This window comes from Hemiscyllium ocellatum, chromosome 12 (genome assembly GCF_020745735.1).
Source record: "Hemiscyllium ocellatum isolate sHemOce1 chromosome 12, sHemOce1.pat.X.cur, whole genome shotgun sequence".
NCBI classification, from domain to species: Eukaryota; Metazoa; Chordata; class Chondrichthyes; order Orectolobiformes; family Hemiscylliidae; genus Hemiscyllium; species Hemiscyllium ocellatum.
In genome coordinates, this window is record NC_083412.1 from 42,638,156 (window position 1) to 42,665,919 (window position 27,764).

The following is a 27,764-nucleotide window of genomic DNA, read 5'->3' on the forward strand; positions in this document are numbered from 1 at the left end:
TAAGATGAGGCGGGGGAGTGAGGTATAGACAAACATAAGTTTTGGATGTGCTGCATTATGAGATGTTCACCTATTTGAACACACAGAATGAATGTTGGTGGAAGCATTAAAGTAACATTAATGCCCTGAAATGTCTTGTGCAGGCACTAAGAATCTGACGACATGCAAAGTAGAGACAATTGGCCGGCAGAAAACTGGACAAACTCAATAAGTCGCAACACAATAAAGCAGGGACTGGTTCAAAAGTTAAATACACAAAAACTCAACAGAATATAATATTGCTAACGAACAAATCTGTTGTTACATGAAATTAGGCCAGTAAATGCACAATGGATGTGCTTAAAATCTATTGATAATCTGATAATTAGAAAAATCATTGTAAAATCAGGAATCTTTACTACTGCTGATTTTATAATATAAATGAGTTTGTCATTTCACACACAATGCACTTGCCCCAATATACACCACTGACAGGTGTGATTATACTGCTCTGCCAAAATCTAAAACATTTCACAAGTGAAAGTTTGGATAATAAGACCATGAAATTGTCCATTCTTTAAAGTAGCATTTATTCATTATTATCAATCATTCTTACTATGATTGTCACCTAGAGAGCAGGAAATTCACAAGACAGCATTGACTGAGTCCAAGAACTGAAGCGAACATCTAGTGAAAGGGTCCAGTTATCATTATCACTTCTTTATCGCAGGAATAGGTCTCCGCCAAGGACGAGCTCACAGAATGACACAATATCTGATGATTCTCACAAAGCAGAGAAAGTGACCAACAGAAAGGAAAAAAAGTAAGTCAACTTGCTGCCCATCAAATGAAACTTCTTACAGTTAGAGACACTCTGATGTAAATTGTCACTATCTGTAACTAATCAGACTCAGCACCAACATAAAGTGAGTGATTGGCAGATTACACCAATGAACGCTAAAGTCTCTGGCACTAGTATAAATGTAACTTGCAGTTGGAAGCACCACAGTAGTGGTACAAGGTGGTACCCCTTCAGTGAGCTACAGTGACAATCTCCACATTTTCAGAAATCCAAACATATTCTGATCACCTCTGAACTTTAACTCTACCAAAATGTCATTAAACATTTAAAATGTAGGATTGGGAATACAACTTAAATGTGAAACTGGCTTTAAATAACAAGGCTGGTTTTCTTACCCCAATTTTGTTAATAGGACTGTGCTGTAGGAATAAGTAGGGGGAGGAAGAGGTCGTCGGAAGAGGGAAAGCTGGCCTGCAAATACTGCTTTGAAGAATTATTCCCCACCGTATCAACTAATGTTTTAAATCTTAATTAGTTCCTCTTCCTTTCGAGAGCCACACAAATGGGAAAAATTATTTTGATAATGTAAACAGCCCAGATGGTTAACAAACAAAAATTAAACAGGACTCTGAATGTGAAGCTTCTGTTGCTAGGCAATAAAGAATGAAAAGGCAAAGTTTTTCATTTACCCAGCTTTCGCACCACATTCTCATAGCCTCTCCAAAGCTCAAGCAGCAACTTTCGACAGAGCTGCCAAAAAGCAAGCATCTAATGCACTCCCAGCACTTTAATAAAGTCTGAAAAGACTAATTATAGTCTAAATTGTCTTTATTTCAATCAAGCTACAACTGAGTCCAGGCCACTGTCACCACATCAGTTTACCTAAGCACCTTCAGGTAATATTCTACTGCAAGTCTGTCAACGAATTGAGCATTTTCTGCATATGCATCCTGGAAAGAACTGGGGGGGGGGGAAGGAAAAAAAAGGGGGAAAGCATCTATCAAGATTAAATGCAGCTGCTCTTTCAAATCTATCAAATGGGTAAATTTGACAAAAAGCCACCATTAGGCCAACATGAAAGGCTCAAGACAACATCCTTTCAGTTCTTTTGTACTTCAGTAATCAACAGATGTACTTATTCACCCCTCCCCCTCCAACCAAACCTGATCAAGACCTCTTTTTGAATGGAAGAAAATAATTCCACTTTGTACATCTTCTAGTTAATCAAGACTTTCTATTCAGCAATTTGACCTTTTGTTCAAAACAGGATTATCAGTTTTTTTCCCCCAGTTACCAAGGGCGACTCGCATGGTGAACATAATTGCAATAATTTGCAAAACACCATGGCAACCTACATTACAACTAGGTAAATACTGGTCTTTTGTGCTACATTGTTATTTTCCGAGATGCTGAAGTCAAAGAACGAATGACAAATGAACACAAAATTTATATTTGCTTTGTCTAACCAGAGCAGAAAATTGATACTGAGAATAGGGGAAGCAGCTACAGCTGTAATTTCTAACTTGATTAATTAGAATGGTAACAGTCCTTAACAGGATATTCAACAAACAGCCCTGACTCGGTCTCTCTACCTCCCCCCATCCCCCCTCCTCACAAGCATGAATTTTTTTTCATCGAGGAGAACAAACATCCACATTTGTTCTTTTCTTCAGCTCAATGGAATCTTTAATTACAGAACATTGTCTCTTTGCTCTTCATTTCAGTGAAGAGAGAATTGGTTCTGGGGAAGACTGGGTCGTGCAAAGTCACTCATACTCAACTCTATTGGACAACAGAAGCTGAATGACTAATAACATTCTTTGGCACCAGCAGCTGTTCTATGGCTGGGACACTGACTTACAATTACACGGACTACAGCAAAGCTATTTCAGAGACTGACTGGGAGTTGAACTTTTATAGGCACAGCAACTTATTTCCTAGTGAGCACATTTCTTGACACAAATAATGTTCTCAAACAATACAACTCAACTTAAAACATTTTGTCAGTCCCAATATACAAACAATATCCATGAGGCATTTGCCTGGATTATGAGGAAGAAACAAAAAGGTGCCAGTGTGGGCCAGCGTTAAAGTTGACAAGTGAACATCTTCATTGCTGTCTTTTTGAACAATATGATTCAAATTTAAGACTTGAAATATTTGGAAAACCAACTCTTCAAATTGCTTATTTATTTGATTCTATTTACAACATTTTATGTTTGGGCTTGAGCAGACTGATTTGGAATAAAAACTGCAGTCAACTAATCTTTCCCATTCATCCCCAGTTAATTAAATTGTTGCTCTATAAATAAAAACCATGGCCAAGAAACTGGCAACATTCTAGCATAATTATCTTTATTAATGCAATATCATGTCTTTGAGATATTAAATGTTAAGGATTTACAAAGCTTTGAGTATCAAAAATTTCTGTTCTGGGCCTATTATGTCAAGGAGGTGGGGTTGAGCAAGGTGTAACTGTCATTATGAATACGAAGCAAGTTGAATTAAACTTTTCTGCTTGGGATTAATTTTAAATCAAATGATATGCTAGACAGTAGCTATATGCGAATAATCTGATTCCAAAAACACCTTTTCCTTTTTTTTGCAATATGCCATCCTTTATATTAAGTAATTTCTGAATGCCATATTTTTGTTATTTTTCGTTGCCCGGTATTAAGCAGTGATCAACCTACAAGAAAGGCTCCATCAGTGTCAAGTTTCCTTTATCCTGTCCCAGTAATCAGAGGTCAGTCCCAAACTTTTTTTAAAAATTCAATATTGCTTCAGAGTTTCAGAACGTTTCCCACATCACTTGTCTCTAACCAAAACTACCACTTTTAGTGAGCGATTTGGGCAAATTATGCCCAGTCTTGGTTCCATTCCAACTGGGAAATGGGTTGGAATATGCAAATGTTTATTTCCTATTCAGCACAAGCACTATGATGCAGCTTCAATCTTTCACTCAGGGTTTCACAGAAAGTCAGGTATCAGGGCTGGAAAGACAGTATTCCAATCTATTGGACCCAACTACAAGAGAACAATTATTTTCCAAGGAACAATGCATGTGCCATGCGGAAGCATTGTACTATGACTGTGTCATGGAACACAAAGGAATTTCAATGAATCACCTGATTAACAGCTGATCACACTTCAATTGTGTGACATCAAAGTGCAAAACGTCTAAATGCTTTTGACAATTATTCTCTAAGTACTAAGATGAACAAGTTAATGTTAGAAACGCTCAGGTCAAGTCAACATGTAAAGTGCAAAAGTCCAGCCTCAAACTTATAATAGATGGTCAGTCAGACCAGGATCTAGTGAAGTATCCCGTGCAAACATCTTATGGTACTGTATCTCTTTCAAATGGTTATTGTTTTGCTTTTAATACTTCATTTTTAAAATGTTAGTACTGTGTAGATGTTAGTTAACCCTAAATTAAGCTGTTAAATGAGCTGGATGAATGGACAAGGGTTACAAAGCATATGCAGATATTCAATACAGTTTTAATATGATTTGAACAAGTTAATTCACAAAATAATGGTCTCTCAAGCCTAAAAGTCTCCCAACTCAAAGATGATACAGACATTTATTCTTGTGAAAAATAATTATAAGCAACAATTACAGGCGATCTATGAAAGTTTTAATTTCAAATCACTTACAATTGCCAGAAGTCAGATCATTCCAGCAATCTCAAATAATTTTACATGTTGGAACATGTATCACTTGATCTATGAAGTGTTCACTTAAGAACATGAAATAAAAATATGCAATTAGTTGTTTCCACATGATGCATTTTCAAAATTATTCCATGGATTGTTTCATACCTTATATGACACGTAATGGGATATTTTCCAACTATCTCTTGAAATTTGCTGCTAAGAATTTGAATCTGCACATCTCCTTTGACACATTCCACTTGCTGGGTGAGAATAATAGCAATTATACCCCAGAATGCATTGATTCTTATCAATTAACATTCCATTGCATTCATTCTCAACATGTTGAAGAGGCTTAAATAAATTAGAAACATTTAATATTAGCTGTAATGGATTAATCAAGATTATAGGATAATCTTTTACACTGGGCATTAACTCAAATTCTAAACAGAAGGCACATCACTATCATTGCTTGTATGCAGAGAATGAACTGGACCAATCATAACTACTGCTCTATGTTAATTAGTAAATTTATTTATTCAGGAAATTCACAGAAAAACAAGAATAATTTTTGAATGATTGCGAGCAGGTTTATTGAATTTTTGTTTTTTTTTAAATTGAGCAATATGAATGAGAGGGTCACAATGCCCTTTCATTATTGTAACAGATTTTAAATTCAGTACAGAAGCAGGAGAGAGCGCGCCATCTTTGATGGGTAGAAGGAATCTACAAATTAAGTTTGGACGACTATTCAGTCACTGTAGTCCAAGAAGGTGGAATGGAATTCGGACAATAAAGGATTGACTATCCATTTTCTATTCTAGTCAGGTTTTGTTTCAAGGAACCATTACAACTGAGAAGGAGGCAACTATTTGGTGTGCTAAACCTATTTCAGCTCATTGCAAATGTTTTTCTTCAGTGCTTATCCAGTTCCCTTTCAAAAGCCACAGGTGAATTTGTTTCTGCCATAAACTCCAGCAAGATACTCAAGATTCTGATCACTTGTGCAATAAAACCTCAGGCTGCTTTTAGTTCTTTTGCCATTCACCTCGCATCTCAGTTCTTCTGTCAACCCTAGGCGCTTCAGAATTTTAAACACTGCTCACAAATCACCTCTCAACCTTCTCTGCAAAGCTTTGTCTTTAAGCAATTTTTGCATAAACTGAAGTTCATCCCGTACACCATTCTCACAAATCTTTTCTGCCCCTTTTCTAAAGGTACCCAGAATTGAGCATAGCAAACTTTAGTGTAACATTTGCTGGATGCATAGTGGCCACCTGATCCACCACTATCTTTTATATCAGCCTTACAGTGGAACTTTGCCACTAATGAGTCATAAGCTGACTGCCTCACTCAGAAGCCTGACGGATGCCTGATGCAAGAGGTAGAATAGATACCTGTGCATGCATGGATGGATAAAGGAATATTGCTATCATGGAGCATAAGTAATTTTACTTTGTGACATTATTAGTTGCATTTGATGGTGACTCTGGATGCCGTCCCCGCTCCCCGCCCTCCCCAAACCTGTCAGAAATATTTACTAAATCAAGATTGAGAACTGACTGGTCTTCTCCTTTTTGTTTTTTGTAAAGAATTGGAGCAGAAAAAGGCCTTTCAGCTCTTCAAGCCAACTGTGTCAGATAAGATCACGGCTGATCTGGATGTGGTCTCAACTTCAATTCTGTGCCTATCCCCAGAAGTCCCAACTCTGCTGTTGATCAGAAATCTGTCTCACTCAGCCTGAACATATTCAATGACCAAGTCTCCACTGGGGGAGAATTCCAAACATTGACAATCCTTTAGGAGAAGAAAATAGTCCTCAGCTCCATCTTAAGTGGCAGACAGCTTGCTTTTAAAACGATGCCTCCTAGTTGAGATTCCCTCACAAAGAGGGACATCCTCTCAGCATCAAGCCTGTCGTGTCAGCTTTGAATCTTATGTTTCAATAAGATGGCACGTGTTTTTCTAAACTCTGGCAAGTATAGAACTAACCCACTCAAATTTTGTTCAAAAGACAACCGCCTCATCCCATGGAATCCGCCAAATGAGCCTTTTCGACCTGCCTTAATGCAAGCATATTCCTCAAATAAGGTAAACAAAACTACATGCAGCACTCCTTGATGCCCTGTACAATTGTAGCACTTTAATATTCCAACTATCTCGCAACAAAGGCCAACAATCAATTAAATTATTTTTTGCAGATGGATGTTGACATTTTGTGATTCATCTAAGAGAACACCCTGTACTGCAACATTCTGCAGTCTGTCTCCATTCAAATAAAATATTGCTTTGTTATTCTTCTTACCAAAGTGTTCACATTGTCCCACTTTATTTACCATGTTTGACCACTCACTTAACCTTTTTAATACCACTTTGAAGACTCTTTCTATCCTCCATTTCAAATGAGATGCAGCATCTGTACCCAAAACACTATTGTGAAAACAGAGCATGAATAAATTTGGCATCATAACAGTGTATCAGAAACTGCGAACTGAAAGCAAGATCTAAATGGTTTGATGTAATCTGTAACAAAAAAAAATGTCAGACAAGATGGAATCTCATTCCACCTCACGTTTTTGACTTTCATGCGCACAAACGAATTACACCAAAATAGCAGAAGAATGGAAAAGAAGGGTAGAAATTAATTATAAAGGCAACTTGGAATATAGAAGCACTGAGATGCTTTTAGTCAAGTGCTGTCAAATCTAGATAGTTAGTTCTGAAAGCATGCAAATTATTCCATATAACATACATTGCAGATGGCTGGTTCGACAGTTTGTGTCTATGTGCAAGTAGTCACAGTATGAGAAGACTGCCTATTAACTATTGTATTTCAGGTGAGCATTGCAGGCTCAGTCAGCATCTATTGCTCATCTTTATTGACCTCAAGAAAGTAGTGGAGTGTGGTCTTCCTGAACAGCTGCAATCCATGTGATGTACACAAACCCTCAAAGTAGTTAGAGAGGGAAGCCCTGGATTCCGACCCAGTGATAGCAATATATGGCGATATATTTTCAAGTTGGGATGGTGTGTGTCATGGAGAGGAACCTGCAAGTGGTGGTGTTCACATGTATCTGCTTCCTCTTTCCTTTTAGGCATAAAGTGCTATCTAACTAATGAGTTGCTGCACTGCATCCAAATATTTCATATCAAATATAATCAAGGGTAGATATAAAATAATCATCCCAATCCTTTTCAAAATATTACAAACACATCAAATTGAGCGATCCACAATCCAGTAAGTATGGCTGGTGTTAGTTAAATGGCCATAATGTGTTTAAGTATAATGCTAACAGCATAAGTTCCATTCTCATTCTGGCCGAAGGCATCTCAGGGCCTGCCTTCTTGGCCCAGCCCTAGGAGTGGAAGGAAATGGCAAACCATCAGTGACAAACCTGCCAAAGAAAGATTCAGGATAAAGCATCAATAAACAAAGTACAAAGGATTTATGTGAGCAAGTTAATTTCAAATGAAACATTAAACAGAAGCCCATCTATACTCTCTGGTTTCTTTTTATTTATTCGTGGGATGTGGGGGTGGCTGGGTGGCCGTCATTTATTACCTATCCCTAGTTGCCCTTGAGAAGGTGGTTATGAGCTGCCTTCTTGAAGCACAGTCGATCACATGCTGTAGGTAGATTTACAATGCTATCAGATAGGAAGTTCCAAATGATCCAGTGACAGTGAATGAGCAGCAGTATATATTTCCACATCAGGATAATGAGGATTTTGAAGAGAATTTGCAATCAGTGTTCCATGTATCTGCTGGCCTTGTCCTTCTAGGTGGTAATGGCTGTGTGCATGAAAGGTGCTAAGAATCCCTAGTGAATTGCTGCTGTACATCTTGGTATTCTAAAATAAACTAGAACACTAGCTTGAAGAGCAAAGTAGTCATCCCCTGTGCCTTAGACAATATTGATCCATTAACCAACTTTAAAAAAAACTATATTATCTGATCATGATCACCTTTTAAGACCTTACTCTGAGAAAACTGGCTGTCACATTTCTCACACTACAACGGTGAATACACTTTAGAAGTGCTTTGTGCCATATGAAATCATATCAATGCAAATCTATCTACCTTGTTTCAGATTTTTTTGAGAACCAGATTGCCAAAATGATATCAATACTGTCACAAGATCCTCCAATTCTGATGGCAAAGAAGGGAAGTCCAACAGCGGAATCCTTTCCCAAGCCTACGTAACTAGAATCGAGGTGCGAATAGTTAAAACCAGCTTCATTTGGAGGATATACTGTAAACACGTAACTCTTGAAACAACTACACTACTCAGAACCCAGTTGCGGCAGGAGACTCCCAGGACAACAGAGATGCTTCAGGGATGAAACCAAAGCATCCCTGAATATCCTTGTCGACTCACGGGAGTTACTGGCTTGTCACTAAACAAAATGAAAAAAGTCAATTTGGGAAGGTACCAAACAATCAATTTATGGGGAACATGCATGAAAAGCATGAGGACACCGGAGAGATCTCACAGATAGCCAAAAACACACTGAGTTGGTTCTCCAAGTATCATTTGCAGATCATGTATTACGTCAAAACCCACAAGCAAACTGGATATATATCATCTTCAATCCAATGGATTGACAGGGAAGAATGAGATTTTTCTTGCAGTTGGCATATTTTTCTGTATAAATCTGTGGATGAAAGGAAAGGCAGACACATATCTGTTCCAACAGTCAGAAGGAAGCAATTAGCCAACAGTCCTGGTTTCCTGAACATAACCTGAATAATCTGCATTTTGTGCACTGATCAATATCTGGATAATCCCATCTGTAAAACAAGGCATGGAATCCACATATATCAGAAGCAAATGCTTTCTCAAAGAATGGATTATAACATTCTACATCTCAACAAGACATTGAATGCTACGAGTAAACAACTTTTGTTAATCAGTGTCAAATTTCCAGTGGACTTTGGCACCAGGAATAGAAATAATTTAGTCCTTCCAGAGTTATTGCAATTCCAAACTCATCAACTTGCTAGAATTAATTTCCTGGAGGACAGTCATTTGTTGAAGCTTATTTGTGTGCCAGTTGGAACTTGATGTTGGCAATATGCCTTATCAGGTGTGATGCCACACGGGCTCTTGTAGTAGCTTCATTAATGAGAGCTTCAGAACTCAAGAAATAAGAGAAGATCAGTTAACCTGTCAAATCGACACCACCATTCATTATGATCACATCTGACATGCATCTTTAACTCCATTCTACAGGCTGCTCCTGAGAACCCTAGATTCTCCAAGGGGCCAAGACCTGACTGTTTTAGACCTAAATTTAGTAAATGATAGCACATCCACAACAGGATAGAGTGTGAAGTTCTAAAGATTCATAACTCTGTGGGATGGAGTTTCTACTTACCTCAGTTCTACATAACCAGCTCCTTATCCTGGCATTAAGTTCCTCTATTCAAGATTCCCAGCCCATGGAAAAACCTCTCAGTAACTATCTTGTCAAGTACATTCCGAACTCTTATATTTTGATCAGATCACCTCTCATTCTTCTACACATTCGAGAGTAAATATAGACCAAATTTACTCAACTTTTCAACATCAGCTTTTTCTGATCATTCTAGAGGCCAATCTTGCAAATCCACACTTAGGGTACCAACTTGCACATAGTGAAGCATGTTACAAATGGAACACAGATATATTTTCGCAAAAGCTGCAGAACAAAGTCTTAAAAGACCTGAATTCTGCTTCAGGCCAAAGCGAAATATCAAACTTCTAAGATTCTGAAGCAACCTTGTAATAACTATTTATTTGGAACTGAACAATTTTGAATGGTGACTTTGGTCCAACTCTACATTTGACATTTCATTCAGCATAAAATGAATACAATTTCCTTTAGTTAAATCAGTTAAGGCAGGCCAGGAAGGTGCTACAGTCACAGAAGTGTGTCACAAAAGATTAGCATTTTTAAAACATAGGGATGTTGACACTGATCTGAAGTCAAGCGAGTCTTGTGTAGCTGTCTCACTCATCTTCACACAGTGACAAATCAGTCATTAAAACCAGGACAAGAAAAGTAATTGGACAGCTTCCTTACTAACTGGGTCAGTTGGTCATTCAGTCAACACAGTTGGTCATTCTGTCAACACTGGTTGAGAATGCTGGGTTGATAACCTACTTCAAAGACTGAAAGTAACCCAGCTTGATGTGCCAACCCAATACTGAAGGGCTACAATGTTGTTAGAGGTAATGCCTTCAAAGATATGCTAAACTAGGCTACCATCTGCTTTATGTTATTGATCCCATGGTCCCACTCATCACAAGGATACAGGGGCTCTTGGTCAACCTTCTTCTGCCACAATCAGATTAACAGGCCGTTCATCTTTTCCGTGCTGCATGCAAAATCCCTGCAAATATTACACCATTAATTTTACATAAAGTGGTTTGAGAAGTTTCTGAGAGTTCAAAAGGGATTTGGGACTTCTAAATGCTATCTGTTATAGTGTCACATGAGCAAAGTTATCGCTAATGAGCGGCATGGATAGAATAGGGCTAAGTAACAGAGCAAGGAAAAGCTTTGTAGTGGAGTTTCCAAGGAGAGTGTGTTAGGACCTTGCTTTTTCTGATTTATATCAATGATTTGAACCTTGATGCATAGCTTACAATTTCAAAATGTGCAGATGGTACAGAACTTGGAAGCGTTACGAACTGTGAGGTGGACAGTGCATAAGTTCAGAAAGAAGTTGGTGGAATGGGATGACAGGTGGTGGATGAAGCCTGATGTGGAATATGTGGTCGGGTCACATAGAATTGAGGCTGAGGAAGGAGAGGATGTGTACCTGGCTCAGACTGAGTGAATAAGATATACTTTATTTAGGACTTACGACTCGGACATCTGCACCACAAGTAAATTTGTGGTATGTAGAATCAAATTATAATCACTCTTCCAATAAATCTTATCTGCTTCAGAAATGAAGAAAAGCAAATGCCAAAAACAAATGAAAGCTTTGAAATTTTGACTTGTTTGGGTTGAGAAATCCACAATGCAGTTTCAAATCTGGGTAAATTTGATCAGATCCTTTCTCCTCTTACTAATCTCTTCCAATTTTTTTTGAAATTTTCTTACGTTGATTACAGTTTTCCCAAAACACAGAACACCAGTATTGAAATGAGGAACGCTAAGTAAACCCCTCCCTTTACCCAGTCATTCTTATTAAGTAAACCTTGAGCAATAAATAATTGCAGGCTTGAGCAAATGTAATGACCCCTCTATAACAATGCTCTAAATTAGTGCCTTACAACATGTTTCTGCTAAAATTGATTCTGGCAAACGTAACACACTTAAATTAAAAAATACCAGTTCCACAAGTACTGCTCGTTTTCTGGTCGGAAAATATAAATCCTCAAGCTGTCTCTCTGTAGCAGTTCTTTGCCTCAAAGTATTTACAGAAAGGCCCAAGACAGGCACTCCAGTAAAAGGAAACAACTGAACAAACTTCCCAACAACACTCAAGAGCTGCATCCATTCTCACTTTCTTTTACAATCATTGCACAGAATTTATAATTACCAGTTCTTTGCTTCTATTGTAAGTGTAATAGACTAAAGAGCTATCACAGCCACATTTATTTTAAAAGCACCAGCCCTGGAGAGTCTACTAGAGGGCCAAATGATTAACACAAATGCTTTGTCAGAATGAAGATGTAACAAGCACCGCCCAATCAAAGGATGAATTGAATCAGTGGGTTATCTTTCAGATTAACCAGGGCATTTAGTAAGGAAAATTTCATGAAAGTGTAATTCTTAGCTTTCATGAATCTACACAGCAGGCAGCCTGCCAACTGTCAAGCTGGTGAAATTTTCCTGCTTCAGAAAACATCCCCTATTCATTTCTTAGTTTAGATAAGCTAATGCTTCTCCTGCACAAGCTTATTTGCAATGCATACTCCCTTTCACCAGCAGAATAAGGCATCGTTTATACATCAGTTTTAACATTTTTCAAACAGCTCCAAATACACTATGCATGGAATTAAAGCACTATTTTTTAAACAATAGCTATCCTGCACTTAATGTAAGCAGCATCATTCAAGCATTCTTCAGCCTGACTGAAAATGATGGTTCAGTTGAATTCACTTAAAGTATCCGAAAAGCTAGATGATTTGTTTTTGATCAGTGAGTCATCAACAAGATTCGATTCTATAGTTGTCTGCAGGTACTTACACTGTAGTATGTTTTGATATGTTTCCTGATGTCCAAAGTTAGCTTGTTACGCATCTGCACTTCATACTGAACAGGTAACGCCTCGCAATCAATATTACTGCAGTGAAGCAAGCTGGGTTGGATCTGTTGCCCCTGATACAAAGTGGAAAACACACAGATGTGAAATATAGTATCATAATGCATCACATTTTAGTGACAGGAGAGAACATCAGTCCTAAACAGTCAATGAGACATTTTTGTACTCGAATTGATCTTGTTTCATATGTTTCACTTGAAAGTGTAAGAATTCCTACAATGATATACTCTCTGAATACTGAGCCCATCTGCAAGTTCTCAAAGTCCATGCAATTAACTCTCTATCTTGTTTACAGCTGTAATGAAGCAAAAGTCAAGGATTTTGCTCAGTACTATTGCTCCGTGCCAGGCCCTACTCCTTACTTTCCTTAAGCAACCGGATTGTTTTGACTGAAAAAATCCAAAACATCTGCTGTTCCGCTAGATCAACTTAGAATAATTACTTTTAATTTAGATAAGAGCTTCTTTGCTTCCAGATCCAAAGTCTACAAAAACGTCCAATCTCATAATTTACTGTGCATTTAAAACCCTGAAAATAAAAGGATGAGTACATATTTTTCCACAATTTTAGGTTCAGAACCAAGGTCAACACAATATCTGGCACCAGTGTCTGATCGGAATGTATCCGCTTGCGATTGATGACAGAGAAGGACAACATTCTAGAGAATGTCAAGAGCAGCTTTTCTAAAAATAAAAAAGGGGTAAGGTGGTCAAGAGAAACCATGAAAAGTAAAGACTCTCAATATTAAAAATAAGTACTTTTAATGTTTTTTTAAAAAAAACTTTTTTTTGCACAGAGCTTTGTGATCTGTTTTCTGCACATCAATAAATTCAAACCATTCCCCACCAAAATAGGACTGCTTAAATAGTTTGTGGCATGACCAGTTTCAGAAAACGATGTTCTCAGTTAAGAACTAAACCTACAAGTATGATATGATGTTATCTTCCTCAGTCACGGTTTCAAGTTACAGTCAAGGAAAAGCAAGACACTTCCCTTGCTTGATACTCCAACTTGTGAATGTAAGTTTCAGGGGAAGAAAAAGTTGGAATGCCATGTTTCTGTTACAGAGGCAAGTCCCAATACAGTTTTAGCACTTTGCACATTTAGACGCCTCCACTAGTTACTGAGCAAAACACATGGAGCAGAACAGAATGTCGTCAGCAATGGAATGGAGGGGTGCCCTACAACTTGCTTGACTGGTTTTCAAGAAAGAGAGTTTGGAGGTTGGCAAGTAATGAATATTTTGAAGACTGGTTCAGATAAAAGTTTGCTGTTAACTTTTACTTTTCCCCAGTTGCATAGCAACCCACCCCACAACTAAATGGTTAACACATGCCCTTCTACACTGGTTTACCTTCCACTGGCAGATTCAGTACAAACTACACATCAAACCACAGACTTTTAAATATACATCGTTTAGTTATGCTTGTTAAAGTATCCCTACAGACATATAACTTTGTCTAGCTAACTGATCATTTACAAAAGGACAACAGGAGATTTTCTTTCGGCAAATAATCAAGTACTTACACTTCCATCAAATACATTATCATAAATATTTTCTGTTCCACATCTTGGACAAGCAAACTTGAATCTTTCTGCATCACGGTATTTTTCTTCATCAGTAAGCTGGGCTGGGCCACCCAACAGAGCATCATTTTCTTCATCTTTGAAACAGTGGGATTGACTTCGAAACTGAGACGGATCCAGACCTTCATGAAGGGAAGGAGGGCAGATAAAATAAAATAGAAAGCAAGTGAGTCTAGTTTATTGATCTTTCACACAATACTTTAAGTGCAGCCAGGTGCATCCAGGTACAGTACAAAGAATTGAGGGAACAAGGGAAGAATATTGGTCTGATAAATTGACCATTGAGATAATTTAGGAGTATAAGGTTCATTTTATTTATTAGAATCACGATTACTTGCACTCTAATTTGAGCATAAATTCACGATTACAATTCACATTTTTGATGATGCTCCACAAATTTACAAGGTGCACTGCAACAGAAGCCAATGAAGTATTGCAAGTATTTCTGATTCGACATATCAATGTAGGACTGTTATGTGAGCCACCCATCATGAAGATATTATACCAAAGCCACATCAGCAATGTTAAAGACTCCATGGAGTCACTTGAAGAGAAGCAGAAAGCTATTCCTGTAGCTTAGTCACATTTCTCCATTTATCAACTCTGCCAACAAAACCAACTGGTCATTCAGCTCAGTGTGGTGAATTTTCCAACCAACAGTAAATACACAATGTCATTTATATCAAGTGCTCTGCAATGTTCAAGTGGCATGACAAGATGTGATATATTCAATGCTCTGTATTGAACCTTTTTAAGACTTTCATTTCTATTGAAACTCTCACAATGCTCCAAAATGCTTCACACCCAATGAGATACTTTTTGAACTGTAAATGATGTTGGAAAATGCAGGTAGCTTTCATGCTACAACACCTACAAACAGCAATAATGACGAGAAAACAGTTTTGTTTTTGACCTTTTCATTCAGCAGCATGACTCCAACCACAGAGCGAAGGCTGACACTATTTTTACTAGGCTTTCAATACTTTACTTCTCTTAAGCTTGAAACAAATGTCCTATATGACAGAAGCTGGATGTATACTGCAAGGTGTTTTCAGTTTGATGCTTTCACTCCATTCTCTACCAAAAACTGGCCAGCAAAGATCTTAAGCTAGTCTGTCTTTATTGAATTTCTACAGCACAGAAGACCAGTCACCTTGTTGCAGCTCCCCCAACTCTTCACATCAATAATGCACCCAGCGATATTTCCCCATATCCTCCACGTAACCCTGCACATTCTTCCTTCTCAGATAAAAGCCCAATTAGTGAATGCTTTGAATTAAGCTACTTCCACCACATTCTAAGGCAGTGTATTCCAGATGTTGAAAAAAGATTTAAACCTGAGCCCTCTTGTTTTTCAATGCATCAAGGCTGGCAACAGTTTTTTTCCCCCGAGCTGAATTTTCTCAATTTGTTTGGTCGGGGAGATTCATGGCAAGCAATTGGTCATGGTTCATGGTGGCTTTTCTCCCAAGTAATCCACCATTCAACCCACAAATTGTGAAAGGTGCCTTTTCAGCGCCTTTGGATGGCAGGACACGCTGAAGTGCCCACCACTGTTGGGACTTTGCATCATTCATGCCCCTGGCACATTTGAGCCCTGGCTCCACAGCATGGCAGGCACTTCAGGCCAGCAACCATCCCTCACAACGTGCAGTTACACCTTTTCACAGAGAACTGGAGGTGCCCCTAGATGTGGTAGCTGAAAAGGGCTGTGCTGTTTCCACTAGACCACACCACCAGATGCAGCCAGCCTGGACAGGATAGCAGCCCCGGTCAGTTTAGTCTCCAGGATCAAATGCAAGGCAGGAAGGAGGTCAATGATCTTCTACACTCTGCAAGAGTAAGTGCCACCGTTTTCTCCTGCTACCTCACACTCACTGGGTCGCGGTAGCTCCCTCTAATTCTGCGACCTCTCATCAAGGCTAACGAACTGCAACTCTTAATATAGTACGTAGGATATCCGTTCAATGGTTCTCATCCACTTCATCCCCTCAACTAGCGATATTTCTACACTATGGGCTTCCTACTCTCTCACTCAGGACAGCCTGTCACATCTCCTTCATCACCACTAACACCTCTCCCACATACACAACTGGTCTTTTCATGTTATTGCTCAAAAACAAAAGATTCTCATCACACCAGCAATGAAGTGGCAGCCATTAGGCTTCTCACTCCATTATGAGGAAAAAATTGCTCCAGTTTGCCAAAGAACATGGTGCTGAAAATGTATTGCTGGAAAAGCGCAGCAGGTCAGGTAGCATCCAAGGAACAGGAGACGTTTCAGGCATGAGCCCTTCTCAGGAATAAAGAACATGGTGACCAATTGTGGGGAGGCAGAGAGCTCCATGTGCCTCCACCAAGTGAATTTCATTGTGTTGTGCTGCACTAATGCCAGTGTTAATTCATTCTTACACTGAACAAACCTTTATCTCTTTTTCGCTGTCCATTCCCCTCTTCTCTTATGCAAATTTTAGTGAACTCAGCAAACTACAAACAAAAATGTAACACTGATACCCTCAGCTCTACCTCCACCGCTGAGGAGGAAGCCACTTAACCCTCAGAGGATGCACTGGCAAGGCTTTCACCTGCACTGTCCACCAGTTCTGAGATATTCATCTCAGTAGGTTCTCCTTTAAGAGTAGACATAGGACCACAGACTTATAGAATTGCTATGGTGCCAGCTATTCAGCCCACTACCTGCACTGGCTCCCGGAGTATCTTATCTTCGTGTCAATTGCCTGTATTCCCCCAAAATCACATGGTTTCGATTTGAATAATTATCCTCTTGAATGCCTCAATTGAACTTGCCTCCACTATACTTCCAGGCAATGTGTTCCTGACCCAAACTACTTGCTGTTGAACAAGTATTTTCTCACCTTGTGTTTGCTTGTATTGCAAAATACATTAAAACTGATCTCTCTACTTTGCAATCTTCTGACAAGAAGGAATAGTTCCTTCACCTCTACACCCTCAAGACCTACCACGATTTTGAAAACATCCATCAAATCTCCCCTCAGCTTTTTCTTCTCCAAGGAAAACAATCCAAACCCTTCCAAACTTTCCTCACAACCTAAATTTCTCATCCCTGGAATTGTTCCCGTAAAACTCTACTTTTTTCAGATGTAGCCATATGCTTCCTAAAGTGTGCCTCCCAGAACAGTATTTCAGCTGAGTTCTAACCATGATCCTACACAAGTTCATCACAACCTTCCTGGTCTAGTAAATGAAGCTTAGAATGCCATTTTATTAATAGTTCTCTCTTCTTGTCTGACCTCTCTTCCTGATTATACACAAATACATGCAGTTTACTCTAACCCTCCACACTGTTTTGAATTGATTTTACACATCCCTCATTTTACATTGTCGCTCCATGCTCTTCGTATCAAAAATGTAACACCTCACATCTCTCCACTTTGAACATCATCTATGCATCACCTATGCACACATTCGCCGAACTAATTGTTCTTTTGAAGTTGTTCTGACAGTTTACAATGTTTCCAGGTTAAGTCATTCACAAACTTTGAAACTCTCCACTCCATACCATGATCTATATCATTTACAGGTGCCAGGTAATGCAAATTTCAGTTTCTGAGTACACCATTATACAGGTGCCTTCTGTCTGAAAAATACCCATGAATCATTATGCTCTTCTTCCCATCCCCTGCTGTGTTGATACTGTCCCTTTTATTTAATGACTCAAACTCCTTTACAGGTATTGCACTGTGTTGGACGCCTTTTGGAAGTTAATGTCCACCTCATCAACAGCCTTTCCCTCATGAACCCTCTCCGTTACCTCTTCGAACATGTCCAACTAGTTAGATAGACATGATTTTCCTCACAACAAATCCATGCTGACTCTTCCCAATTAAACCATTATTAATTCTATCCCAAATAATTATTTTCTAGAATTTTCTCCACCACCAAAGTTAACTTGACTGGCCTATCCATTGCACCCTTGTTTTCGAACAAGGGTGCAATGTATTCCATTCTCCAATACTCTAGCAACATCTTGGTCGAGGGAAGACTGACAGATTATGGCTAGTGCCTTGATACACTTCAGCCACATCTCTTGCCTCCACGTGTAAATCCTCTTTTTTGATACCCTTTATCACCGTCCATTATTTATGAGTTCACACAGCATTTCAGAATTTCCTTCTATATTAGTGTCAGAATTCTGCTTTCCTCCTTTTGTTGGCTTTTTTATGTCCTTTCTGAACCTTTTGCACTCAGTTTGTTTTTCAACTATATTTACGACCCCACACCAGTCATAAGCTCATTTCTTTTTACCTTTAACTCAACTTATATCTCCTTTGTCATACAGAGAGCTCTGGATTTGTTTATCCAAGGATTCTATCTCCTCTTTGAAGGTAGCCCACTGGTTTCTCAATCATCTGGCTTTTTGCTGCCAGTCTACACTTTTCTTACCTCGCTCTGTATCAGTTTATTGCTCTAGTCTGGACTGACCGATGTAATTAGCCCACTACAGAACAGGCAATTCTGAATGTGGTGATAACAAGACAGACATGATCAGGGAGCTGAAGGTGAAGGAACCCCAAAGGGACAGTGACAATGATAGAATGCACCCTGCAGTTTCAGGGGGAGAAACTGGAATCAGATGTAACAGTATTACAATTGAGTAAACGTACCTAGAAATACATGAGGGCAGAGCTGGCCAGAGTTGCTTGGAACTGGAACATAGCAGGCAAGACGGTGGAGCAGCAATGGCAGGAGTTTCTGGGGGTAATTAGGGAGGCACAGTAGAAATTCTTTCCAAAGAAGAAACAAAATATAAGAGAGAGGACAAGATAACTGTGGCCGATAAGGGAAGTCAGGGACAGCATACAGCATAAGAAAAAGCATACAATGAGAGGATTAGTAGGAAGCCAGAAGATTGCAAAGCCTTTAAAAGCCAGCAGAGAATAACTAAGAAAAAACAATAAGGGGCGAGAAGAAATATGTGAGTAGGCTAAATAGTAGTGTGAAAGAAGATTGCAAGATTGTTTTTAAGATATCTAAAAGGTAAGACAGAGAGAGAGACAAAAAGAAAGAAAGAGAGAAAGAGAGAGTGGGAGAGAAAGAATGAGAGAGAGAAAAAAGAGAAAGAGAGAGAGAGAGAGAGAGAGAGAGAGAAAGAAAGAGAGAGAGAGAGAGAGAAGTGAAAATTAGACCAATGAAGAATGAGTAATGGGGATAAAATGGCAGGGAACTGAATAAGTACTTTGTATGAGTTTTCAAAGTGGAGGACACCAGCAACATACCAGAACTTTAACAGAGTCAGGGGGCAGAGATGAGTATGGTGGCCATCATTAAGGAGAAGATGCTGGGAAAGCTAATTGGTCTGAAGATGGATAAATTATCCAGATCAGATGGACAACAGAGTTTTGAAGGAGATAGTTGAAGGGTATAACAAGCTTAAGGGAGGGAGGCAGAAAACAAGGAACTACAGCCCTGGTTGTCTGATCTCGGTCATTGGTAAGATTTTAGAGTCCATTATTAAGGATGAGATTGCAGAGTAGTTGGAAGTGCATGGTAAAATAAGGCTCAGTCTGCACAGCTTCATCAAGTGGAGATCATGTCTGACAAATATGTTAGAATTCTTTGAGGAGGTAAGGAGCAAGTCAGACAAAGGAGAGCCAGTGGACATGATCTATTTGGATTGCCAGAGGCCTTTGACAAAGTTACACACAGGAGACTGCTAAGTGAGAGATAGGAGATTATGGTGTTAGGGGCAAGGTATTGGCATGGACAGAAGATTAGCTAACTGGCAGAAGGCAGAGGGTAGGAATAAAGGGTTCTTTTTTTCAGATGGCAGCTGGTGACAAGTGGAGTTCCACAGGATTGGTGTCGGGACCACAACTATTCATTCTACACATTAATGATCTGCACTAAAGAACTGAAGGCATTGTTGCTATATTTACAGATGACACAAGAATAGGTGCAGGGATAGGTAGTGTTGATGAAGCAGGGAGGCTGCAGAAAGACTTGGACAGGTTGGGAGAGTGGGAAAAGAAGTGGCAGATGGAATATAATGTGGGAAAGTGTGAAGTTCTGTGCTTTGGTTGGAAGAATAGAGGCGCAGATTATTTCATAAACAGGAAAAGATTTCAGAAGGCTGAAGCACAAAGGGACTTGGGAGTCCAGGTTCAGCATTCTCTTAAGGTTAACATGCAGGATTATTTGGCAGTTAGGAAGGCAAATGCAATGTTACCATTCATTTCAAGAGGGTTAGAATACAAGAGCAGAGATGTATTGCTGAGGCTGTATCAGGCTCTGTTCAGACTGCATTTGGAATATTGAGAGCAGTTTTGAGGTCCGTATCCAAGGAATGATGTTCCTGGTACTGGAGAGGTCCAGAGGAAGTTTACAAGAATGATCCTAGGAATGAAGGGCTTGACATATGAGGAGCAGTTGAAGATTCAGGGTCTATACATGATGGAGTTTAGAAAGATTTTGTGGGGAGGGGGATGGTTCTGACTAAAATTTACAGAATACTGAAAAGCCTGGACAGAGTGGATATGGATAAGATATTTCCATTAGTACGAGAGACTCAAGCCTGAGTGACAGCCTCAGAGAGAAGTGACAACAAAGCGTTTACTCCTTTAATTTTCTATTTTACAAACCTGTATTTATTCAGTTTCATTGATCAACTTAATTTTATAATCCATAAAAAAAAGTTGTATGAAAGTGGATTTGGACTTACAACACCCAGTCAGAGACTAGGAATTCTGTTGTGAGCAACTCACTTCATAACTACTCAGAGCCTGGCCATAGGCACAAGTCGGGAGAGAAATGGAATACTCTCCACTTGCCTGGATGAATATAGTTCCAACAACACTCAAGAAGCTCAACACCATCCAATGCAAAGTAGCTTGCTTGACTGGCATCCCTTCCATCACCTTGTATATGCAGTCCCTTCATCATCAATGCATAGTGGCAACAGTGTGCACCATCTACAATATGCACTGCAGCAATTCACTTTTTCCATGTAGGGGAATAATGTGGAATAATCAAATCAATTATGATCTTGACATCAACGGCCATCGATCCCTCAAATTTGCCACCCAAGTTGATAGAGTCGTTAAGAAGGCATATGATGTGTTGGCTTTCATTAACAGGGGGACTGAGTTTAAGAGCTGCAGAGAGTCACAGAAATGTACAGCACGGAAACAGACCCTTCAGTCCAACTCGTCCATTTCTGTTCATATATCCATCCAGATGCCTTTTAAATGTTGCAATTATACTAGTCTCCACCACTTCCTCTGGCAGCTCATTCCATACACGTACCATCCTCTGCCCCTTAGGTCTCTTTTATGTCTTTCCCCCTCACTTTAAACCTAAGCCCTCTAGGTCTGGACTCCCCCACACTAAGGAAGAGACTTTGTCTATTTATCCTATCCATGTCCCTCATGATTTTATAAATCTCTAAGGTCACCCCTCAGCCTCTGACGCTCCAGAGAAAACAGCCCCAGCTTATTCAACCACTCTCTATAGCTCAAATCCTCCAACCCTGGCAACATCCTTGTAAATCTTTTCTGAACCCTTTCAAAATTCACAGCTTCCTTTCGAAAGGATTTGAATTGCATGCAATATTCCAACAGTGGCCTAACCAATGTCCTGCACAGCCGCAACATGACCTCCCAACTCCTGTACTCAATACTCTGACCAATAAAGGAAAGTATACCAAACGCCTTCTTCACTATCCTATCTACCTGCAACTCCCTTTCAAGGAACTATGAACCTGCACTCGAAGGTCTCTTTGTTAAGCAACACTCTCTAGGACCTTACCATTAAGTCCTGCTAAGATTCGCTTTCCCAAAATGCATCACCTCGTATTCATCTAAATTAAACCCCATCTGCCACTTCTCACCCCTTTGGTCCATCTGATCAAGATCCCATTGTAATCTGAGACAACCTTCTTCGCTGTCTACTACACCTCCAAGTTTGGTGTCATCTGCAAACTTACTAACTGTACCTCTTATGCTCACATCCAAATCATTCGTATAAATGACAAAAAGTAGAGGACCCAGCACGGATCCTTGTGGCACTCCACTGGTCACAGGCCTCCAGTCTGAAAAATGACCGTCCACCACCCTCCTCTGTCTTCTACCTTTGTGCCAGTTCTGTATCCAAATGGTTAGTTCCTTCTCTGTATTCCATGAGATCTAACCTGCAAGGTTATTCTGCAGTTCTACACAGCCCTGGTTAGACAACACTTGGCATATTGTATTCAGTTCTGGTTGCCTCATTCTAGGAAGGATGTGAAATCTTTAGAGAAGGTGCAGAGGAGATTTACCAGGATGCTGACTGGACTGGAGTGCATGTCTTATGAAGAAAGGTTGAGAGAGCTATGGTTTTTCTCATTGGAGCGAAGAAGGAATAGAGGTGACTTGATAGAGGTGCACAAGATGATGAGAGGCAGAGATAGAGTGAATGGCCAGAGACTTTTTCCCAGGGTGGAAATCGCTAATTTTAAGGTGATTGGAGGAAAGTTTAGGGGAGATGTCAGAGGTAGGTTCTTTATATTGAGGGTGGGTGCCTGGAATGCACTGCCTACAGTGATAGTAGAGTCAGATACATTAGGGACATTTAAGCAACCCTTGGATAGGCACATAGGGGATAGTAAAATGAAGAGTACATCGGCTAGTTTGAGCTTAAAGTAGGATAAAAGGTCTGCACAACATCAAGGGCCAAAAGGCCTGTACTGTGCTGCTATGTTCTATGATCTTGATGACCAATGGATCAAGGTCAAGATGCCAAGTGATCTACCTTTTTTTCCAAATTGTGTTCAGAATTTAGAATGCTTACCCCACACACGCACCACCCTAATGTACATACACATTAATAGCTATACATATGCTGAGTTAACATAGCAACTGAAGCAGATCACTTGGCAAATTGAGCTTCCTCCACCAGTGAGCAAGATCATCGCTGATCTGATTATTCCACATTGCCCCCAACATTTTGGCTTGTGCTGTGGAGTTTTGGGTAATTTCAGAATGTCCAAAACTCAAATTATATCTAAATCTTTCAACAAATATTCAGTCAACTTGCGCTCAAAGGTAAAAGACAGTTATGCTCTCCTTGCTAATTTATGCAACTCCCAGTTTAAAAGAAAAATTTTGCATCAGGTCATAATGAAGGAATTGTTTGTTCCATTAAAAAGCACTCTGCTACTTTGAAACAAGCAACAAAATGACTCAAAAATTCTGCTGCTTCCTATTTCAAAAGATTAAAATCTACTACAACAAAATGTTAATTACAGGCTTTGGGGAAAAAACACCACGATTTGCACAAACCACTGCACAGAGCAAGACTTGACCATCAGCAGTTGTGCTGATTTATGGGTTACATTTCAATAGTGCCTTATCAACTCTCAAGTCAGGTTTGGGGCTTTATTTGGAAAACAAATTATGCTGCATGATCCTTGTGTTAGTGCAAGATCTCGAAAAGCTTACAGAAAGAAAGGCCATGTGAGTTGTCATCAAAATGCAATCATTTCAAAATGGCCTCAAATATTCATGCAAGGAGCAAAGCGAATCTAGAACAGTTGTTTTCTTATTCATTAAAACCCTGTGGGTTCATTCAAACTACATCTCTTAATTATACATGCTCCCTTTAAACCTCTGCTGTAAGTTGCAGTGACCTGAAATGATGAATTTTTGCTAATGGCAACAAACAGACTATTTCTCCCAAGTGTTTTGCTGATCTGTACATCACATTCAAGTATAAAACTGCAAACAAGAATATTACATTTAGATGTCGGATTTCTTTGAACTGGATAAGTAGTTTCATCACAACTGTGCTGAGACGATTGCAACGCATCTTACTTGCAACTTAGCTCTCAGGCTTAGGTGAAATGATGTAGACTAAGATACTGCCACCTAGAGACAAGTATTAAATTGAACGACAAATAGCTGAGTGCACAGGGATAGGTAAACAAATTAAATATATAAACTTCCAGCCAAGTGAAAACCCTTCCAATGGAAATAAAATGCTTGTTAAATCTGTTAAATTATGATGGAGAACAATTTGCTTAACTACTAATCAACTCTCAAATCTAGACGAGGTGAATTTAAGCTGCTCGTGTTCCACTGTAACGATTTTGCATTAGATTAGATTAGATTAGATTCCCTAAAGTGTGGAAACAGGCCATTTGGCCCAACAAGTCTACATTGACCCTCCGAAGAGTAACCCACCCAGACCCATTGACCTCTGACTAATGCACCTAACACTATGGGCAATTTAGCATGGCCAATCCACCTGGCCTGCGCATCTTTGGACTGTGGGAGGAAACCAGAGGAAACCCACACAGACACAGGGAGAACGTGCAAACTCCCATCTTGTGTGTTTCAGCTGCAACCTACATTTCTCAAGGACTCTTCTGATTGTGTATAACATTTTGGTATTGTAAGGCTCAAAGGTTAATCCAAAAATATTGTCATACAGTTGACGGTGCCAGAGGACTGAAATTTTGGTTTATTTTGACGATAATACTGAAATCATAAGTTGCTTGGAATTAGATTGCTATTGTGCTGAATTAAATCACAAAGTACTCATCTAATTTCTTCAACATTGCAAATATTATTAAGCATCAGTCAAAGAGCACAACATTAAAAGACATCGCAAACACATTATCGCACGCAATTAGAATCCAAGCTGTCTTACAAAAAAGCCTGATTTTTCGAAATGAAGAATGCTGTAGATTTTATGATAGATGGGTGCAAACTGAAGTCAGTACCCTTGAAAAGGATTCATGCACAGTAGACATGGTTTTCTTTTGCAGGTGGGGCAAGGAAAAGGTTCCAAACCAATTCCAGATTTCCACTAAACTCTGCAAGTGGGGCCCCTCTCCTCCAAAGAATGTTCAAGGTGCAAATACCGGGCAATGACCAACCCCAGCAAAAGAGAATCTAATCATTGTCCCTTAATAATCAAAGGTGTTACCACCACTGAATCTCTCACTATCAATGTACGGGGGGGGGGGGGTTGCGGGGGTGATTTGCCTCATCACACCACACTACCACCACCATAAAGTTTGCTTTCCAATAGTTTACCTGAAGCTGTTCAAATTATATTCTTCCCTCTTACCAAGATACAACTGTCAATGAAAATGTCAGAAAATATATATTGGTTTAAAATACAAAATGGGAAGCAAGTGAGCCAGCTGCCTATTAGAGATAAATCACAGACCAAGGAATTCTGTTTTGAGTGTAAGTTGCTCAAAGTTCAGCTAGTTTCCATAAGTTATTTTACCAAGTTTCTGGTCAAAGCCTTTTGCAAAACTCCCAACTGTAAAATCTTCCATAAACCAGCACAAATATGGTAATGTTTTAGAATTTACATCTTAATACAGTCTATTAAAAATATTCCTTGCTATAGTTAAGAGTGACAGTGTGTTCCAGTTTTATTGATACTTTTGTAAAGTTATCTCACAAAAAACTATAGTCAGTGTCTTGATGACCAAAGTAACTAAAAATAATTTTGCACAACTGTGAAAAATCATTCTTAGATAATTTAAATAAAACTTTTTAAAAAGATGTTTAATATAGGCCTTGTGACTAAATGTGCCAGCATAATTTTAACGTGTCTTGATCTGCAAATGGTTGTAATTAATAGAAACTTGTAATCGTGAATAATTTAATCTGATAGTGTGGCTTGTATGCTGAAGAGGGTTTGTTTCCAGAGCAATGTTTTACAAATAAATGCAAAAAAAATCATGAAAACCAATTTACTTTTGAGTTAATTGGAACTTGAAATTTATCAATCTTTTGAGTAGGTTTTGGTTGATTTTGGGAATACCAGTGTGATCTTGCAAAAACTCAACGGCAATATTTTATATGAATAAATAATGAGAACATAGACTATTATAGTTCTACATTTATTTTTGAAGTGTGATGAATAACAAGATAGATGGGAAGTATGCAGTAATTTTTTGATGCTACATGTTGCAATATTTTAAAACTGTTACAAAGTTTTAATACCTGGGACATTTCATGGACTAAGATGGTTTTAAAAAAAAAGAAAAACACAGACTTAAGATGGGCAGAATGGTCATCTGGCCAAGTTGTGCCAAGCTTATTAACCATCGATAAATAAGGCCCAGTCTGAACTGCAACTAACATCATTACAAAAAGGCACTAGAACTCAGATCAGAATATCTGGTTGATTTGCAGATTTCTGGAAATTCACACATTGAAATGAAAGTTGTTTGAGATTTATTCAATTTAGAAGAAAACAGCGAAGCCAGTCATGGGAATACAGAAGTAAACTTAACTTCAAGTAACCGTTTTGTGGCAGTGAGAGAATCAAATGGAATTGTGACAGCTGAACTGGAAGGTTTGTTCTGTGTCTCCATTTCACCCTGCCTCTCAAGAAACAATGCCCAGTGGTAAAGCAAAAGGGGGAAAACATCCATTCACCAATAACATCTACAAATTTCAGCTTAGCTGAGGATAAAGACATAAATAAAATAACTATAACTTTAGATTAAAACCTAATCTACAGACATGTTTAATAACTTTTATGGGCGGCACAGTGGCACAGTGGTTAGCACTGCTGCCTCACAGCGCCTGTAGACCCGGGTTCAATTCCCGACTCAGGCGACTGACTGTGTGGAGTTTGCACGTTCTCCCCGTGTCTGCGTGGGTTTCCTCCGGGTGCTCCGGTTTCCTCCCACAGTCCAAAGATGTGCGGGTCAGGTGAATTGGCCAAGCTAAATTGCCCGTAGTGTTAGGTAAGGGGTAAATGTAGGGGGTATGGGTGGGTTGCGCTTCGGCGGGTCGGTGTGGACTTGTTGGGCCGAAGGGCCTGTTTCCACACTGTAAGTCTAAAAAAAAACTGCATTTTTGTACAAAACATTCTCTCCATTTTTAACAGTTAATTTCAAAGTGAAATGGAAAATGATGTACACTGTAGTCTTCGATAAACCATGGACATCAACTGTTTTTCTGTAATCAATATTATTGAGTTTTGGGCTCTCAAAATAATACCATGTTCAAAATCATGATTATATAAAAGAAAAACAGCTACTTACACTCATATAGCACTGTCACAGTTGTTAAAAACATGCTAAGGTGCTTTACTTACCTGAAAAAACACTGAAGCATAAGGTAGGAGACAAAGAACTTAGGCACCTATGGAGGTGAATAAGGCAGAGGTGTAAGTGGAAAATGTCAACGCTTGGGACCCAGAGAATCAAAGACAAGGCTAGCACCAAAACCAGGAGATGCATGAGAACCTACAATTCGAGGGACATTGGCATTTCTCAAATTGCAAGAGATCAGTAAGATCAGGAGGGGTGAGGGATTTGAACACAGGATGAATATTTTAAAATCACTGCTGGGTGAGGTGCCAATTTGGTAAACAGGACAAAGGTTGAGCAAAAGAGAATTGATGAACGTTAAGATATAGATAGTAGAGGCTTCCGAGGGGGGTAGGAGGGAGGATCACAAGGAGAGGGGTGGAATTGATGTGAGGAA

The 27,764-nt window shown here is 39.2% G+C and overlaps 1 protein-coding gene across 1 annotated transcript in view; it reads right to left on the minus strand.

The window, feature by feature from the left end:
* pola1 (polymerase (DNA directed), alpha 1) overlaps positions 1-27,764 on the minus strand; it is a 268,722-nt gene that overhangs the window by 92,707 nt on the left and 148,251 nt on the right. The window contains exons 33-34 of the mRNA XM_060833523.1: positions 14,227-14,408; positions 12,624-12,755 (exon numbers count right to left, since the gene is read on the minus strand). Coding sequence (XP_060689506.1) covers positions 12,624-12,755; positions 14,227-14,408 — 314 coding nt within the window. The remainder of the gene's footprint in view (positions 1-12,623; positions 12,756-14,226; positions 14,409-27,764) is intronic.